A 19,995-nucleotide genomic window follows, 5' to 3' on the forward strand; every position below is an offset into this window, starting at 1 on the left:
CAGTAAGATAAACTCAACAACACAAATTCTATTCATATTTCTGCTGTAGAGGTAAAAAAACGGCTCTGTCGTTCATTGCTTTTGATGTTTGTTGCGCGTCAGATTTATGGGTGTACGTACCAGAGGTACACAAAGGTTCCCACCGGAACCTTTCTATATATATATTAAAAAAAATCTGATTAATTGCCTAAACATTCTTAACACATTTAAAATCAGTTTAATTAATTAGTCAGAATTAATAAGTTATAGATCCAGCCCTAGTTTGGAGGCAAGATTCTGATTCCTCTGAAGAAATGTCATGTTGTTCTGCACAAACATTAACCAGAACCAGAATCTTGCGAACAGAGCCCACTTTAAAAAAAAACAAAAACATTCTTTAGCATCCTATTAATATCAGCAGAAGCAGCGCTGGGTTTTGCTGACTAACCATATCTAACACCTCTCTATCTAGAGTTGCTGTATGCTGGTTTCCTGGGTCAGAAAGTCTCTATCAGAAAGAAAATGTTGTTCACCATAACAGTGCTGCCAGTGTGTGAGTGTATGTGGCTGTTCTCCAGCGAACATTTACCCCCTGACTGTATTCCGCTCATTTTCAGCACCATGTTTACCTACAGTATGAGTCCAGGCTCAGGTTAACGTTTGTGCAGAACAACACGGCATTTCTTCATCCAAAAGAATGAGCGCCTTGTGTCTCCCTGCTGAAGGAACCCTGAGTGTTGGCACGGTGAGGGTACGGTGTGTGTGTGTGTGTGTGTGTGTGTGTGTGTGTAGATGGGTGGAGGACTGGTAATGCTGAGGGAGAGAGAGAAAGCAGGAACATGTGAATGAGAGGAGAGGCGGTGGGAGCTGCAGCAGCCAGACAGACAGAGTGTGTCAGAAGAGTTTCAGCCACATGGCTTCAGATCGGTGTGTGTGTTATGACAGTCAGTTACACACTGGGTGAATGTGTGTGTCAAGCAGAGACGGTGAGGGAGAGGAGCTAACAGAGATCAGGAGTCTTTCCTCACTGGATCCCAGTCAGAGTTGTTGGGTTTTGGGACAACGGACCGGTCGCTTAAACCTGTCAGAGCGGACGGCCTGCAACACCCATCACTCCACCAGGTAAAACACACCCATTGCCTCACCACAACCAAAGGATCACTGCTGTTTGAAAGCGGGCTGCAGCCTTCTGAGGAACTAAGAGTGTGTGATCATCCTGATGTGTGTGTGCAGGTGTGCATGGCGACAGATTGCACACCAGAACCCTGCATGTCTGCTTTTAACGGAGTGAAAGTTTTGCCTTTTATGCCCTGGTTTGTTACGTTCCTCTTTATGTTTAGGTGAGGAAAAATAATGCCGGCTTCTGTACAGGAATTCTTCATGCAGCTGCTTGTGATGTTTTCTTGGCAAAGTGTCGCCTTCGGTTACATTTTCCAGTTGTACTTATCACAGTGTTATCAGAGAGAGCTTTATATAGCCAGTGATGTCTTGCCTGAAGACTTGAGAAGCATGTGGGTGCGACGCCGGATTGGAGAGCTGCTGTTTTTACAACGATTACCCAAAAGAGACACCCTTTATTGGTACTAATGATCAACCTGGAGTTCAGACTAAAGCTGTTCTTGTTTTATCAGTGACAGACACAACAGTCTTGAACAGGCTGAGAAGTCGCTCTGCTATGAAGTCAGAGAGTGGCGGATGAGATAAAGTGTTCCCTAACACACCAGCCTGCCACAAAGATATTAGCTGTCTTGAAAATGTGGAAAAGTTTTTCAAATGATTTCATTCGTTAAGGCAAGATGTTTCCCAAATCACCGTGGCTCATTTTGAAAAAGTTATTGCCACTATGTAACCACAATTCTTGGTAAGTTAATTCCAATTTCACCAGGTTTTTTCCGGATCGATTACTGCCAGACTTGTGCAGTAGAAACTGACTCAAATAGAACCTGTTTGACAACATAAAATTGACTATGCAATTTTGAAAAGCAATACATCATGCCGAGATCTAAAGAATGTGTCACTTAGATTTTTTTATGGAAAGGATTGCGATACCTTTTCTGCTGAGTTTCTGTTTCAAGCTTTTTCAGTATCCTGCTGATGTTGAAAAAACACAATTTTGCGATTGTGTTGTTCCTCTTGTCTTCTTCTTTGTAGTTTGCGCTAGTGGCAACATCTGGTTGTAGGACATGTGACTCGTGTGATGCAAAAAAAAATGTGTCCATTGCAGTTTTGCAAAGAAAACCAATTTTGATCCGGCCAATAACCACCTTAACCTAGCGCCAAAACCTTTTATCAAAGAAGGAGAGTTTTTTCAAAATTGGCATGTTTCCATTAATAAAATTTATTTTCAAAATGTCAAATTGTGCAATAATATGTGCAATTGAAATGCAGCTATTGATTCTTTTGAGTGATAAGTCCTTTAAACTTGAGATTGACTATGTGGATTTTTTTGGGAAACAGTTGCTGGGGGTTTTAGATTAGAGCTATGGATTCAATACTTTTCAATGACAAGCTCAGCACTTGATGAACTCTGCGATGCTGTCAGACCTCTGCTGGAAGCAACTGCTCCTTATCCAGGGAGACCAGTGGATACAAATAAGCAGGAGGCTGCTGGATACAAACTGACATGACTCGTGTGATTCCAATTTTCTCCATTTTAAGGTCAATAGCAGCAAAGCTAGTGGGAATCATAACCCGGAAAGATGGAGCGTGCAGTGGAGAATCTTTCCAGGTGAATCTGACCTAACAAATTGTGCGTTCTGTTATTTTTAAATTCCACTTTGACTCTGATCTTCCCTTTTGCCAGGAACATGGTGTTGACGTAGCTGGGTTGACACCACCACTCTAGCCCCCTGCTTTTCCGCCTTGCCCGAACATTGGCTGCTTTATGGACCCGTGCACAGAGTATGCTGTTGTTTGAAGCACCCAACCGAAGCTGAGCTGCTCCACATTTTTTCGGTGGCTGCCAGTGAAAACGGCTGTGCACAGTCTCCAAAGTGCAGTCGCTCTCCAGCTTGTGATAATAAATCCTTTGTTACGGGGAGCTCATTCTGCTGAGAGAATAATCAGGCCAGCACAGAGGCGCTCTATCTGCCGCCCCATCCCCGGTCCCCAGCCTCCAAACATCTAACCAACCCTTTTCTTTCCCACATTCCCTCTGTGTTGGGTCCTAATGCCTCCTCTGGCTGCTCTCTCTTCTCTCATTTTAGCTGCTAATGATATTAGTGACATTGATTATGATCAGGCAGAAGGTGCTGCTGGATGTCCAGAATACTGTCATAATGTTCATGTAGTTTCTCAGTATCACTGCGGCACTGCTGAAGTGCTGAAGTGAGGGACTCAACGTTTCAATCAATCAATATTGAAACTGATTTCAATATTCAGTTTCAATATTAGTTTCTGTCATTGTCATGACAGAAACCATGTGATAAAAATTACATGGTTTATAACTTATTGACCTGAGGGTTCTGGGTTTGAAACCATTCTGTTTGGGCTTTGCATGTTCTCATCTCTGGATGTTTAAAACGATGCCGTTAAGGCTACGTTTACACCAGGTCACTGCTTGGAAACTGACGGTATTCTCAGATGCTTATTGGGAAAATGTTCCACGTTTCGACGGCACCGCCAACACATCGTCAGTCAGCCGTAGTTGTCACGCCGGGTCACTACATGGCGCTGTAATTTTAGCATGTTGTTGAACATGCATGCGCTTTCGACCCCTAGCTTCCACCTCACTTCACTAGCCTGCACTGTAAACAGAAACCCTTCCCCGTCTGCCATGAACACAGTGCTCACATAACACGAATATTAATGAGCGTCTGGATCGCAACTAACCTACAATTTAGCTAAAGAGCTTCAATGTGTGTGTGCATGATTATTGGCTGTTTGTGTCTCTATCTTGTTCTGACTGGAGTCCAGGTTGTACCCCCACTCTTGTCCAGTTGTCTCATCAGTTGTTTCTAACTGTGCAGTGCATTTCTGCGGATGGCAGTATGACCACAACGAGGAGGCAAAGAGGCTCGATTATTTTCACAGTTTATATGTCTCATGCTGTACTGCCAGGACATTATGACAGTTTTTTTAAATAAAAAAAGTCACCTACTGCTTTAAGAGTGTAAGCATGCCAAAAAAAACAAAAGAGAAAAGATTTCTGAGGTATTTTTGTCACAGCACTGCGACTATCCATGAAACCAGGTACCAGATGGTTCCACTAGGGGGCACAGCAGCAGGACTTATAAGGTAACAGCACATAATTCGGCAATATCATACATGTCTGTATCAGTGCCGTCTTTCAGAGATTATGAAAATGTCAACATTCTTTCTACATGAGCCAGTCACCAGCTCTGATGAAAGCAGCTGAATGTTTGGCAGCAAATGCCACCAGATAAAGCTGGATGTTGTATCAAAGTCTGACTCATTTATGACAGATGCACAGACTCTGCCTGCTGCTGCTGCTCCACTGGTAGCCCTGGTGACAGTACAAGACCGGCTCTTTGGAGGTGAACAGTTCTTTTCAAGCCCAGTGTGATCCTCCACCACTCCAACAGCCAGTCACACAGAATATCATGAAAAGGTCAAGAGATCAGAGGTCATTTTAGTTCTGGTATGCCGCAATTGCCTTCTTTCTTCTTCTTTTTCTTCTTCTTCTTCACACAAACTTAACACATGTGTCTCTCACTCCATCAGAAAGAATGTCACCCTGGTTTGACCTCTGTAGATTCCACTCCCTTTTATTCCTCTCTCTCCTCCCTCACTACTTCCTCCCTTCATTGTCTTTTGTCTTTCATGTGCAGAAGGCCTTCAGGCCAAAGGTCCAAACGCTGCTCAGATCACGGTCACTTTGATTCTCGCAACGCTCTGAAAGGAGTCATTAAAAACATCATTCTAACTAAAAGATACTTTTTTTCTTTTTTTTTTTTACTACAAGTGAATATACAACATAGCCATTTCCCCAAGGAGTTGTCATGGTAGCAAAGGATATTTTGGCTCGGTTAAGGATGAGCTCATTGTATATTGACTCTCCTTTGTATACAATGATGCCCCAGGAAGACAATTAAAAAATTTACTTGTTAGTATTTCAGTCAGCAATACAGTGTTCCAACTTAAAAAGCAGAAATGACCTCTGATCATTTGCTGTCATTTTTTTTTCTTATGTATATGAGCAAAGTACATAGTAAGAGCAGAATGTGGTGAAGAAAACTGTTATACATGTGTATATACTATTATGCAGTATATACACATGTATACACTGGGAAAGAGAAAAACACCGCAGGACACAAACACAAAAAAATTATATATATAACAATAACAATATCTATTCAATCTGAAATTGTAGAGGGAATAATAAAATTTTTACCAACATTTTACATTTTTAAAGAGACAGCATTATGTGTTTTCCAGGCACATAGTGCCATTTTATAACACAATCAAATAACTATGTTACCTTCAGTTGTTAAAAGAATGCTTTATTTATCAAATATGACATGGAAGACATTTTACCTTGTAATTCAACATCTTGAAATTGGGTCTCTGTCTCTTTAAAAACTCCTCCTCTTTCTGAAACTCCTACTTTAGGAAGTCATCACAACATGGCTCCTCTATTAACCCTTTAACTATGTTTGGTTTTTTTTGTTGTTTTTTTTACCATTATTGCACTGAGAAGTAGCTCCTATAATGTATAATGAGCTCAGCTGATGTGCAGCTTCACCAGGTGTTTGCTAAATCCTGCTGGCTAGTCTGAAGGAGCCGAGTGGGGGAGACGTAGAGGAGGGAAACTCTGTGAGACGGAAGATCGGTAAATGTCCACCCAGGCGTTTTCAACAGCTGAATGGTTGCCATGGAGATTCAAAGATTTCTTGAAGCAAAGTTCATAATAGTAAATTTTACATAATATTGCCCCTTTAACACATCCATGAAGAGACCCAGAGTGAGTGTGAAAACAGAGGAGGTGTGTTCACTCTGGATGTTGTGCATGTTTTCCACTGACGGCGCTATGAGGAAGTTGGATAAGTTTTTCCAGAGGCTACTGAATGTCCTCACAGTGTTATGGGCGCTGACTGACAGGACAATACAAAGAGACACTCAGAGCTGCTTGGCTGTCTGCTGTTTGGATCAACTTCCATGACTCAAAGGGATATCCCACGCTGAATCCCCTCCCCTCCGTTTCCCTTCCTTCCCTACCCCAACCTCCACCCCCTCACTGTCACTCCCTCTTTTTTCTTAGTTTACCACCAAACAATGTTCATACTTCAGTGTACTTTTAAAGATGTGGAAGGGTTTTGAAGCTTGTGACTGAAATGAGCTGTCAAGAGAAGGACAGCATCAAACCTTGAGGAAGAGGATTGAGGAGAGTTGGTGAGTCACACTGCTGTTGTGAGAGAGTGTGTGCGTGTGTTTGTGTGTGTTACATGACGTGGAAGTCAAAGCTGTGCCTTCAGGCTGCCAGAAGGAGAGCAACATGGTGTTGTGTTTGTTTTGGAGACAAAACGGAGGATGTGTGAACATGTTCTACAAGCGCAGGTGGCGCTGGGCAAGGGATGAACGCTCAAATCTGTTGTTAAAGATGACCACTTTGTTCTGTTGAGGATACTGATCTAAAGAACGGCAGAGTTTCCTGTTTGTTTACCACTACACTGATAAATAATGATCGTAATTTTAGCTCAAGAGACGCTGGGTCTGATTTAAGTTTAACAGTGAGATCTTCTTATTCGGTTTATGTAAACCATCAAGGCCTTACCCACCTACAATATACCTATCTATCTAGTTTCCCTCAGACATCCAAGGTATTCCCAGGTAGGTTCATGGTCTATCCCTGGGTACCCCTCGTCCCAACAGGAAGTACCTGTCCAGGAAGTGTCTGCATTAGATTCCTGAACAGTCTCAACTAACTCGAACTCGAGTTCCTCCCATCTCTAAACCAGAACCTGGACATCTTGTGGTTGATCTCGTTTATTCCACTTGTATCTTGGATCTCATTCTTTTGGAGATTCTGATCATAAAAGGTGAGGATTGAAAACAGATAGAGCTGTGTATGTGAAAGCTTTATGTTTTGGTTCAGTGCCTTCCTCTCCGAGTTAGACCCAGAGCAAAGGTCCAACTGCTCCAGTCCTGTCTGTGACTTGTGATCAAGACACCAAGATGCTTGACCTCCTCTACTTGGGACTAGAGACTGACCCCCAAACCCAGAGGACCACTCTATTCTCTTAAACATGACATTAAATATTCTCTTTCTTGTTGTTCCCACACGTTGAGAACTTCGGGCCTGTTTGTTCTGTTCCCTCTCCTCCTTCTGATTACTGCTGCTGAAAGAGCCTCGTTGCCTTCCTTTGCCTCACCACTTTGGGACGTACCAGGCCAAAAGTCAGCAGATCCATTTAGCAGTGGAATAATTCTTTGCTTGCCATTCTTTCCTACTGATTTCCCACTGCCGTCTCCGCTGAACTTGGGTAAAATTGGAGTAAAACCATCTGGTGGAGGACACATACTGCCTCCACTTCTCCTGACGTTTCACGGGTAAAGCACGAAAACCAGGTCTCTTGACGCCCATCAGATGTTGAGAACATTTCTTTTCAGAACCTTCCTGCTGCGTTCAGGACTTTCCAAACCATTTGTTCTGACTCATTGTGGAGATGCTCTTCCTCTTTCTATTCATTTTGGGAAACCAGAGGCTAGATGTGACTGAAGACAAATGGTGATGAGCGTTCTGTGCTGAGTTGACACATTGTGTCACATTCATAATGCAGCGCTGCACAAGGGTTAGAGCCAGTTTATTCCGCTTGAGTTATTTAGGGTTTATTTATTAGGATAACAGATATTTTCCCACACAGTGCTGTGTGTGTGACGGTTTAATACATGATGGTGCATTGCCTTCCTATCCATTTAAAGTTGCAGCATACACAGTTTGGTCCCCGCATCAGCCAGTCTGTCACCAATCGTTTGGACAGATCAATAAGTTTTGCCACATGGTACCTTTATATAGCATACCTCACCTGTCACCAACCAACAGATGGGATGCTTCACTTCTGGATTAATTCAGTGTATAATTATCTGGCCTTTGGGAGAAAAGAAGAAAGGAAGGAAGGATGAAAAAAGAAAGAAAGAGAGAATAAAGAAAGGACTATGGAGTAAATTTCTACATTATGGGGGGAATCATAGTTTAAATTGTGAAAATTTAGAACTGTAAGTAAAAACATTGGAGTATCAGTAAGTGGAGTCAAACTGGAATAATTTTAATTTTGAACTTAGTGTAAAACTGTTCAAATTATCATATACACATATGATTATTGCTGGATATTATTACCCAATTATTGTTTGTGTTTCTGTTATTGATTTTATGATCATCATGAAGTAATGATTGATTATCCACTGCAGTTAAAACTAAATGAGTTAACTACTAAATACAGATTTATTTATTATATGTAAGATTATGTAGGTGGTTAAGGAGTGGGAATTTTGATAAGTTTATATTTCTACCCTCTCTGATACATAGAACTAAAGTTTTGACATTATCCCTCATAATGTATTTTTTTTCTGTACATATTCAATAAATAAACAAACAAGCACTCTTCATAGTTAGCTTTATTATTTAGTTTCTTCAACCGGAGCTGCTGGGTTTAACTAAACCCAATCTGCTTCTTTTTATTTTCTCCGTATTTGGCGCCGGCGCCCGGACCAGTAGATTACTCAGCTCCTTCCGACTAAGCAACTGGAAACTCTGAGCTGAAAAAAGGGAGTTGGACAGTGGCAACAAGTCCTTTTTTTAAAATATCGTTTACCGTAACGAAAATAAAAGCCTTTTCCAAAAAAACAGTTCTTAATAGTTTCCACTCCCACATCGGAGAACATGGCTGCCAGTGAAACGCAGTCATCTCTGGCCGGAACAGTCGTGCCTGTTGCCCAGGCTCTCAGTCAAACATATGATTTTGCTGGATAACTGAGCTCTGAATGATGACAGCCAGGGATTTTCCTGAGGTGTAATTCCTCCTGTCACTGCAGATGGTAATCTGATAATGACAGGTCTTGATTCTCGCCAGTGCCGCACTTTGATCCCAAACTGCAGGAGATAGCCAGCTGTGTTTGCGTGTCCGGCCGTTTTCTCTGTTTACACGTCTCAGTGCTGCAGCTACTAATCATCTGAGGAAAGTCACCTGCCTGCTCGCGAGGACCTCTTCAGGTTTCTGCACTCTCTTTGAACTGATCTGTGAAAAGCGTCACTTAAGAATTCATTCATCTCCATCCAGCCTGCAGTCTAAACACTCCAGTGTCGACCCACTCCGTCATGTTTGTGCGTATGAAGAGTTATGGATGAAGATTGGTTTGGGCCAGCATTCAGCCGCCTGCTGGTGGTGGCGTCCCTCCAGCCTGTGGCGTCTGATGCCAGAATAATGAATTTGTGTTTACTCACACTGTCAGGCTGTTGGGGGGGGGAAACACACAGCATCTCATGCATTTACACTGAAATGAGTTGTGTAGTTCCAGATAGGGCTGGGCATATTGATCTCAATATCAATACTATCGATACCAAGGTGCGTATTGGTATTGAATGGATACCAGCGCGATGAGACTGACAGCTTTGTTTGCAGTTTTGCTTCCGTATGTTCAGTAAATTCCTGGACATTTCTCACAGAGTTCATTCTGGCACATTTGAAGGAATTGAAATGCCAGATATAAAGAACAGGATTTCATGCCCTTTGTGATGTTTATACATATTAATGTGGCTCATTGTGATAATGGTTTTGTGTTTAGTAGTATTGAAGGGGAAATAGTAATCGCATTTAGGTAGCATGCACATTACAGTTAAAAACTTACAGTAAAACATCCAAGGAGGTGAATTCTTCTTTATAGTCACTCTATACATTCCACTGGTGTAATCAGATACAGACAGTCAGAGAAACATTTTCCATGTTTTCTGTCCAGCTGAGGTTAATCATAATTTTCTAACTGGAAGCCCCAACAAGGCACACCTCATTTCCAGCTGTGAGCTTCACTGAAAGGACGGAGCCTCTCATCTATCAGTAGGCCGTCTCATTCCATATAAAAGAGACATTTTTTTTATTTTTTCCAAAGTACAAATTATTGACCTCATGCAGGAAATTTAACTCAGACCAAAATCCAAACACATTGGAAATTGATGCCCAGATACAGATCTGTGCAGTTTGTTCCTCTGACCTCGGTGTGAACTGCTAACAGGAAATGATTCCTGGTTTGGCTCTCCGTACAGGAAGTCCACTTTTAGAGATAGCTCAGTGAAGACATATGTCTTCTTCTTCTTCTTCTGTTATCTCCCAGACGACTTCCTGCTGTTTTCCTCGTGATGTTTCTCTGTCATGTGGGAAACCAGAGAAAACACAACTTATTGTGGATTTTAAGGCAGTAATAAAATGTGAAATTATACCAATATCATCCCAAGTAGGCACTTTAAGATACTCCCAGTATGACAGCCTTGGATAAAAATGAGGTAAAAAATAATAATAAGCCTGTATAACATAATCTGATTGCTCTTATTGCAAAGCAGAAAATCATCTGCTGCTAAAATAATTATATTTATACTAACAATCATTATCCTGTCGTATGTACATTTAAAAGTACCTATTAAATGTAGCTTTTGTTTTGTAGGACACATGCCTATTGTGCAGAATGTTAAACCTTTATCTGTGTAGCTGCTTAAACCACTGAATTTGTCTTTCCTGTGAGCCAGAGCTAAAGTGGAAGAGGCTTCTTTCAGAGAGTGCTTTTGGGTCTCCCTTAGTTTTTTGTATTTGGTTTATTTTGAGTTCTTGATGTTCTGTACATCCTTTCAAAGAGGCACTGTTATGTGTTTTCCAGACATTTGGTGCCATTTTATAGCACAATCAAGCTACAATGTTAACTTCAGTTTTAAAAAAAAATGCTACATATCAAATATGACATAAAAGGAAATTTTCCGTTGTAATTTGACACCTTGAAATTTTACCTCTGTCTCTTTAGAAACTCCTGCTCTTTCTGAAACTCCACCTTCAGGAAGCCATCACAAGATGGCTCCTCTTTTAACCCTTTAACAATGTTTTTACCATTGTTAACCAATGTGTGGTAAGTAGCTCCTATCATGTGCAGCTCCACCGGGTGTTTGCTAATTGCTGCTGGCTAGTCTGAAGGAGCTGAGTGGGGGAGCCACAAGGAAGGGCCGCTCTGTGAGACGGAAACTAGGAAGCTTAGAAACTGGTTGAGGAGCTGAGCCCCGAAGGCGGAACTAGCTCTACCCAGGCGTTTTGCACAGCTGAATGGTTGCCATGGAAATTATAGGATTTCTCAAACATGCATGAAAAAATCAAGGCAACACTCCAGGTATGTCTTTGATGAAGGAATAACATTATAACATGATGTAAAGCCCCAAACAGTTGATTTTACACAACACTGCCCCTCTAATGATCCTCCAGTAGCTTCTCTGCTCAGGTTCTTCCCCAGCTGCTCTGCTTTCTCCTGGTCCATCACACCTGCTTCTCATTCCACTCATCCACCTTCCCAGTAGTTCGCAGCCTGTGGATTTCCCCTTCACCTGGCCAGATTCATCCGTTCCCTTGCTGAGCGTTTTTCTCTCTGCCAATTCCCCCGAAGTCCAGTTGATTTGTCATTTCCTGTCTGATCTCCTCTAGTTTCTCTTGCGCCGGTTCCGTTGGGTTCTCTGTAAGCCCTTTATTATTAAATCCCATCTGCATGCAGGTGGAATAGAAGCAGATGTTTAAATGTTTTAAATATGACAATGAGTTTAGTTTGCACCGTCAGAAAAATTCAAGACGTTCTCATGAGACATGACAGACCTGAAACTTTGATGCAGCAGTTTCAAAATTAAAATTTCTTCTAAACTTACCACCAAAGTATACGACACAAATGTTAAAATCCAGCTTTACGCTCATCTAAATCATAGATGGATAGCTACAGCCTTCAGGAGCCGTTATGACCAGTCATCTGTCCTTTCAGTCTTTCTGCCCAAATGAAATTATACTGGAATTTTTATAAAGATATTGAAGCCTAAACTTGCTGCCCTTGCTATATGTTTTAGTATTTGTACAATCATGAATTTTAACATTTAATAGTCCTATAGGGACTTTGTTTATCTCTCTGAGCATTGCACCCTTGTGCATTATTTTCTTTATTAGTGAAAAGTCTGATCTTTGATCCACATCTGTGCTGCCCTGCTGCTACAGCTGCTGAAAGGAAATGGGTTTCTTCCAGTAAATCGTCTGTTTGTTCTCTGAATGTTGTTTTTCTGCATCTTTAAATTTGAACTGCCTCCTCCTCACTTCTAAGAATCCCGTCTCAGCTGCAGTTCCAGTGCCCCTCTCACTTATGTCTATAAAAGTACACCAGTGGACGTTTGTGGACTGTTTAAACTTCCCTGCCTGTGCTGTTCGGACGCTGCCTCCCTACGACTCTCTGAGAGTCCGTTTACTCAGCCGAGCCGCGTAAACACAGCTGAAAGAGACACTTACTCCGATTCTAACGAGGTTATTTAAGATGCTCCGCTCCGTATCGCCGTCGGCAGCCATACTGGATCAAATTAGCTGCCTGTCATTTCCACAGAGCATTCTGTCTGTCTGCACTTCCTCCCAGAACTCGTGTTTACTGCATTTCTGTGGTTTCCGTCTGAAAACAGCATGTGCTGCTTCATTATATTTACATTCACCATAGAAAAACTCAGCAGCTCATGTTTAACAGAACTACTCTAGGATGAATGATGGCTTAGCAGAGTATTTACAGTTAAAGCCACATGCTTAAATACACTGTATGGATATATATATTAGATTTTTTTTTTTCTGACTGCTTAGGATTAAATCAAACTCAACTTTTATTGTTTTGGATCAGTTTGGATTACAGAAATTAATTCTATTTTCTAAATGTCAGAATAATGACAGATTTTTTTAATTATTACTTTAGAAAATGTTTTATGACTTTATTACCTCTGGCATGAAAATGACTCAAAATCTCCTTCCTTTCCTCATGTTTATACCCACATCACACATGGTTTTTTAATGCACCATATATAAATCTACAACTTTGGATAAAATAAAGAGCTCACTGCACTGAACCCCATTGAAAACCGCCTGGTTATTCCATCAGATATTGATTTCTGAACTCTTCCTGAGTTCAAACATTAGTATTGTTGTTTCTAAATGAATATGAACTTGTTTTCTTTGCACCGTTTGAGGTCAGAAAGCGCTGCATCTTTTTTATTTTCATAATTTCTCATCTTCTGCAAATTAATACAAATTTTTTGCTTGGGATTTCAGAGACATGATGCCAGTAGTTCATAGAATAACATAAACCTATAAAATCTATAAAAAGTAAAGTAAGAGAAACTGATCATTTTAAGTGGTCTCTTAATTTTTCCAGAGCTGTATGTATATATATGCATATGTGCATGCTAACCATGACATTAGCCTTTCACAGTCTGTTCCGTATTTTTTCTGGTTTCTATGATTGAAATGATCAATGTTTTTTGCGTCTCCGACCTCTAAGAAGCCTGCTAGGAAAGCAAAACTCTGAAAAGTTTTGTTCTCAGACAGCAGGAGGAGATGTTGGTCTGTGCTACAGACACAGTTTAGTGTGGAAGAATCTCTGAATGGTTCAGCAAGCAACTTGTAACAGGTTTGATTTGAATAATCTGCTGTCATCTGACCCCCCTTCACTGAGCTGTTGCAGCTCCATAATGTATCCAGGTGTGTTTGCGAGGAAGTTCGTGACACACCTGCAAAGCCTTATGATGCCTTCCACCACATTCATATTCATTTTTTCCCCCCTGTGAATATTTTTTCATATTAGGTCATGAAGTGCCGAATGCAGTGAGTTACCTCTGGCTACAAACCGCATCTACTCTGCAGCCGACACATGATCCAACCTGCCTAATATCGGCGAGGAGTTCTTTAGAAAAAAACAAAACGTGCCTTCGGGGTTCAAACTTTTGAATAATCCAAACTTTAAGAATTGCTTTGTTTTCGTATTGCAAAGATTAAAAGTTAACAAAAGTGTATTTACAGAGATAAAAGAAGTTTTCTTAAGAACACAAAGGTACCTGAGTGTAAAGAAATGAAGCCTTTTTGCTCTTTGTAACATTAAAGCACTGTCTATAAGCGTTTCAATGATTTTCTGATGTAAGAACAGTCTGAGGAAATATCTTTATGTATTCATTATGACAAGACTTCACCCAGCCGTTAAACCACCTATTTTAAGAAAGTGAATTACCTGTGTACCCGCTTGAGTATCCGCAAAAAAAGGGAGGAAGATGAAGCCCTTTTAGTTCATTAGTTCAAATTTAAGAAACTATTTCAATTTGCAGAAATGTCTTCAGTTTCAAAATAGTGCTGGAAATTCAGCCATGCTCAGATAAAACAATGCCAGCTCTTTCTGCTGTGGCATTAGAAGAGGGAAGTTAGAATATGAGCTTCAGAAGGAAGCGCTGCAGTAACCTTCTTCTATCTGGAGCGATCCAACGCTCACACCGAGAGCAACGTGGGAGTTCATCTGTGGTGTGTAGAATGAAATAAAGGGCTATAAAAGTGGATTGGAAACGTAAATGACAATATGCTTTTTATTTATTAGTGTCTAAAAGTAGCATTTAGAGATCGTTCTAGCACATGTGCTTAGAAAAGCTACCATGCCTCAAGTTTTGGTCTGTGTGTATGACTGTGTGTTGCTAAACAAAAGCTAAACAATGTTGCTTCAAAAAGCATTCTGCATCAGAAAGAAGTCATCAAAAATCTGTAATTTATTGAATTCTTTCAATCCATATGCATCAAACACAGGGACAGTGAGTTAATAGAAAATAAATTATAAAAAAACAAAAAAACAACCATGTACAAATGTTTTGAAAAAATATTTAAGGAGTCAAACATTTGACACTTTTTTTTTTTTTTTTTTTTTTTTTAAGAATTCCAGCAAACATTCCTTTAGATGCAGATTTATAAATGTAGTTGCTAAGAAATTGTTGGATATAATGTCTCCAAGTAAATGTTTTGTTGGAAAGACTATGTGACCTTGCATTGAAACAATGTGTAAATACAGAGGAAAAGTTACTAGGGTAAGCTGTGGACAGGGCAGATGGCCTAAGCAAAGTAACCCCAGATCTTGGTGTCACATGGACCGAGCGATTAGGGAACTGTCTGCTGATGAAAAGCATCTGAGGTAATAGTACTTGACTACTGCTTGAAGACAAAGTTAGAATCATTGGAAGGAGTCAGTTGAGTTAGTAAGACCATGTGATCAGGATGTTTACTGATTTCTGCAGAGGGCAGTAGTAGAAATTGTAAATATTTATTTTTATTACGCTACATATGAACACTACATATGACGATGCTGTGGCGGCGCAGGAGTTAAGCACAACCTACATACGGAGGCCTTAGTCCTCGACATGCCTGTCACAGGTTTGAATCCCATCCTGGTGATCTGTAGCACATGTCTTCTTTCTCTCTCATTACCTACTTTCCTGTCTGAGCACTTATAAATAAAGGCCACAAGAGTCAAAAAACTAAAACTAAAACTCTGCATACTGCAGTTTATAACGTCAATTGGTCAAGGTTGGACCTCTTCATTTGTTCAGAACTGCCCTGATTTTTCATGGTGTAGATTTAACAAGTCCTCAGAAAAATTCTTCAGAGGCTTTCTGGCCTTTATTGGCGCTGCCAATCATATCGAGCCTGATTAACAGCGCTAACACCCTCCTCCTGGCTGTGATTGGTTGTTTTTGACCTAGTGGTGTGTTTCTGCAGATGGCAGTAGGACCACAGGGAGGCGACAGAGCAGCTTTCACAAATGATCTATCTCATGTTATAAGTCACAAGATAGTGACAGGTTTATCAAATACGTAAAGAACATATTTTTTAATAAACGTTACACGCTGCAGCTGTTAGGATAAACCACATTGCCACCTCATCAAGTGCAGATAACGGTGTCTGTTTCCGATATGGGTGACATTGGCAATCACCCAGGGTGGCATCTTGTGGGGGGCAGCATGAACCGAGGATATGAATGTCAACATTTAACCTAGTGGGGGGAGGGAGGTGCCGGAAAGGTCACCCAGGCTAGGACCACCTATGATAGGTAACACCACATAGAGCATATAAACAATTTTTCTGATATGCTTCACACATCCCAGGTTATTCTACAGCAATAGTGGCTTGTTCATTAAGTTCATTGGTGTCTTCCTGTGTAATTTTCTGAAAATATTTCAGTCATCACTTTGTTCTTCTTCCTTTAAGTTGTTGTCTTCCTCAGTCCTCCCTTTTGATCACAGTTCAGACGCAAGCACATCCCGACACACACATCTCTCTTTGGAGTTGCCATTCAGGAATGCAGGTGTTAGCCTAGTGGAGCAGGCAGCAACAGGTCTGACCTCCTGAGTGGTAGTCTGTTCCTTACAGAAACACACACACACACACAGCAGTGTGTAAGCTGTACGGGGCAATAAGGGTCACTCTGATAGGATTCAGTCGGCCAGCAGCAGCTCTCTGCCATGGAGGCCATGCACGTGCTGGACAACTGGAGACAGGTAAATATTACTAACCTGTAATGAAAACTAGTGTTAATGGAGAACAAGCTGTTTTGTTTTTTCGTTTTAGTTTTGCGCTGTCGAGTTTACAGACGAAACTTTCCAAATATTGTTTTAATTCTACTTTGTGAACCTGTGTGGCGCTTCCTCCAGGCTGACTCCACTGTCTGAATATCATTTCGCGGCTCTGTCAGGAGAGCAAACATGGTGATATCTGCTGCGGTGTTTAGTCATCCCGAGGCTAAAGCACATCGCAAACAGATTTCCATCCCCCGCCGCACACACATCTCTGGGAGCCACGGGGATAATTATGTGCTTTCTAACGTCTGCTGCATGCTAAACCACAGCGTGTCTCACGTCTCACCTAATGACTGCACAAATATACCGTCTCACACTTACGTAGAATGTGGTTGCTGAAGATTTGTGCTATCATACACAGTGAGATTTTATAATTATAATAAAAAAAGAGGTTGGGTTTGTGCTCCTGACTTGATGGAAATACCCAAAAGGATTCCAGGTTGGGTTTGGTAAGATGCTCCTTATGAGATTTGATGCGTGCTCAGTGGAGGTGACGATTTTGAACATGTGGGTGTGTGTGTAAATGTGTGTGTACCTTCCTGTCTCTGCCATCTGTTGTTTTGTCTTTGTGATGACAACATGAATCACAGCTAAGATATGATGGAGGAAGATCGGGAAACCCCCAGTTAACGTCGTCAGACCTTCCGAAAACAATTCTCTCATGGAGTTACACGAGAAGACTGCGACGGTGTGTTAGGGCCATTGTAAATAATCTCAGAGATTATCTAGAAAAAACAAGGAAATTTGTGAGTTTGAAATGTCAAAAATGTGCTAGAAAAAAAAATTCAGGTTAATCTCAGAAATTGTCTAGAAAAATTGGAAATACCTGAGTTCCAAACGTTTAACTCTTTTGACTTTTGAAACTCTGAAATTTCCATGATTTTCTAGAATATTTATGATATTTTTGGGTGGAAATATAAACCTCCTTTTTTTCTATCTATAATGGCCCATACATGCTCTTTTAGGGCTTTATTACATGAATACTTGCTGCCTTTCTTGATGGTAACTTGGGATTCTCACTGTCCCTGTCTCTGCCTTGTCCCTTTTGCTTTCCAGGATCTTCATGTGTCGCAGGGAGACGTAGACAACTCCGTGGACATGGATCGCTTCAACAGGAACATGCCTGAGCTCGGGCGAAAAACTCATCAGGTGTTACAGGTGGGTGTGGGTGTGGGTGTGTGTGTGTGTGTGTGTGTGTGTGTGTGTTTGAGGTAGTACTAGATGAGAGCTGGAGGTTACAACCCCAAAGCCTTTACTGAAAGATGGCAGCGTGAGAATGACAGCATCCGTTGATGGGGTCTCGTTGACAGATTCTTGCTCCAGCTCTCTTCAGATGATAATCAGAGTTGAAAAAGTTCCAGGTCGGCTGAGGCAGCACAGCTGCGGCGGACTCTGACAGCAGATGTCAGTGTGTCATTAAGCACCCTGAGTAATTAGACAGACCCTGAGATTGGACGTCTTTGTTTCCCACCTGCTGTCCCTGACAATCCTATTAGACCTTAAGGGGAGGAGTTTGAGTCTATGTGTGTGTGAGAGGAGTTATCTCCTTGTATATATTAGTGGTAGTACTTGATTAAAATCGCAGGGTCTTTAATTACTTAATTGCAATTAATCGAAAACTATTTATTGACAAAATAACCAACATTTTCAAGTCAAAAACCCTTTTTGCTACTAAATTATTGGATATATAGTTATATGAGCCCAACAACAAATATATTTATTATCTTTGATCTCTTGGTTAGGGTTTTCAACCAATAGATTGGTGCAAAGTTCCATTATAGCCATTCAGCTTCCAAATGCTTCAGGAATCAATCATGGAACTTCTTTAGAAATGTGGACTGTGGACGCTGACATTGTACTACAGCTACATGTTTAGCATGGCGATGCTATCTTAGCCTTGAATAGCTCCTCTGATAAGCTAATTCCTTTTAGCACAACTTGAACACAACAGTGTTTTCCAGTGTCTCATCGGATCATATTTTTTAGGTAAAACTGAATCCCCACTGGCTTCATCAGAATCTGTTAGCAGATGTCGCTTGTGCGTCAGGTTTACAAGTGTACCAGAAATGCGATACAAAAGTTCCAGCTTGGGACTTTTGTACTTTACAAAGAAAAATATGAGTAATTGCGTTAACGTTTTTAACCTGTATAATGGATGTAATTTATTAATTCAGATTAACATGTCAAACCGCAGTCCTAATAATAATAAATTATGCATATATGATTGTGTTGGAGGGCTCATTATTTGAAGTGGCTTTGCAGACATAGCAGTATCCCTGATATATCAGTAAAATTCGACCTTCCAAAATGAATTCATGTTCTTTGAAGTGTTCCACATTTGGTACCAAACAACTTTAACCAGCTTCCCTGTCGCTGCGGAACAGTAACATTCCCTCACCATGACGCTACCACCACCAAATTTCAGTATCCATTTTGGCGTAGTCTGACCAGAGCGCCTTGTTCTAGATGTTTGCTGTGTCCCTGGACTTCTAATGCCTTTCATTGTGATGTGACTCTGGATTATATTGAGGATTATCAGAATGAAGAAGACTGACTAGGAAATGAACATCAAATTTTTCAATATTTTTATTTGTAAATCGCTTGTGAGCAAGTTTGTGTGGGCCTATCACATCAAATTCCAGTAAAATACATTAAAGTTAAAAGAAAGTAAGGAGTTACACTTACAGAAATTACTTCTGGAAGTCAGATAAGAGTTAAAATAGGGCCAAAATTACTCCACAAAGACAGAATTGACTGATATTATTACTGCTAGAGGTTTTTAGAAGCTGCTGATTCACTGAGAAGACTTCAAGTTTAACAAATAGAAGTTAGTTTATGACATTTCTAATTAGGCTGAATGCAAGAAATTTTGACAACCAGAAATGTGGAAATGCTTAGTAAATTTTCGACCAACGGTAAATGAGTTGTTGCATGCATTAAATTGTATAAAGGCATTGCATGCACTTCTGAAGTATTAGAGCATGAAGCAGTTGCAGAGTGCACCACTTGGGAGCAGCAGTGCACAGCAGATACAGCAGCATGAATCCCTGCAGCTCCTCACTACTCCCTTTACTCCCTGTTTGCCTTCCCATCATTCCAGTCTGTAACTCAGTGATCCTCTTAGGCTTGACCCCACTTCACTGGCAGACCACCACAACTAGATAATCCCAGTTGGACACACACAGAGGTAGAATAACCAAACAAGGGGCCGGGTCAATGATTGCATCCCAAGTACCAAGTATGTAAGCATAAAGGCTTAAAAGTGGCACAAAAAGACACAGTCAAGGTATGTGTTCATATAAAATGTCTTTGCTACTGAATGAGTCCACTTCCATCAGAGCTCATATTCCAACAGCTCCAGAAATACCGTAGTCTGATTTAAAAAAAAAAAACAAAAAAAAAAACATGCCAGTTACAGAAAA

At 40.9% G+C, this 19,995-nt stretch overlaps 1 protein-coding gene across 11 annotated transcripts in view; it reads left to right on the forward strand.

The window, feature by feature from the left end:
• The first annotated feature begins 849 nt into the window (after positions 1-849).
• The window catches only part of phldb1b (pleckstrin homology-like domain, family B, member 1b), a 103,190-nt gene continuing 84,044 nt past the window's right edge, over positions 850-19,995 (forward strand). For 2 of the 11 annotated variants that reach the window (XM_028044572.1, XM_028044578.1), the window contains exons 1-2: positions 16,296-16,495; positions 17,630-17,731. In XM_028044572.1, the coding sequence (XP_027900373.1) occupies positions 16,460-16,495; positions 17,630-17,731 (138 nt within the window). In that variant the 5' untranslated portion in view covers positions 16,296-16,459. Of the gene's footprint in view, positions 1,102-6,209; positions 6,331-16,292; positions 16,496-17,629; positions 17,732-19,995 lie in introns of those variants that run through there. The other 9 variants (XM_028044582.1, XM_028044583.1, XM_028044576.1 and 6 more) reach the window with 8 other exon arrangements.

This window comes from Xiphophorus couchianus, chromosome 18, assembly GCF_001444195.1.
Source record: "Xiphophorus couchianus chromosome 18, X_couchianus-1.0, whole genome shotgun sequence".
NCBI lineage: Eukaryota > Metazoa > Chordata > Actinopteri > Cyprinodontiformes > Poeciliidae > Xiphophorus > Xiphophorus couchianus.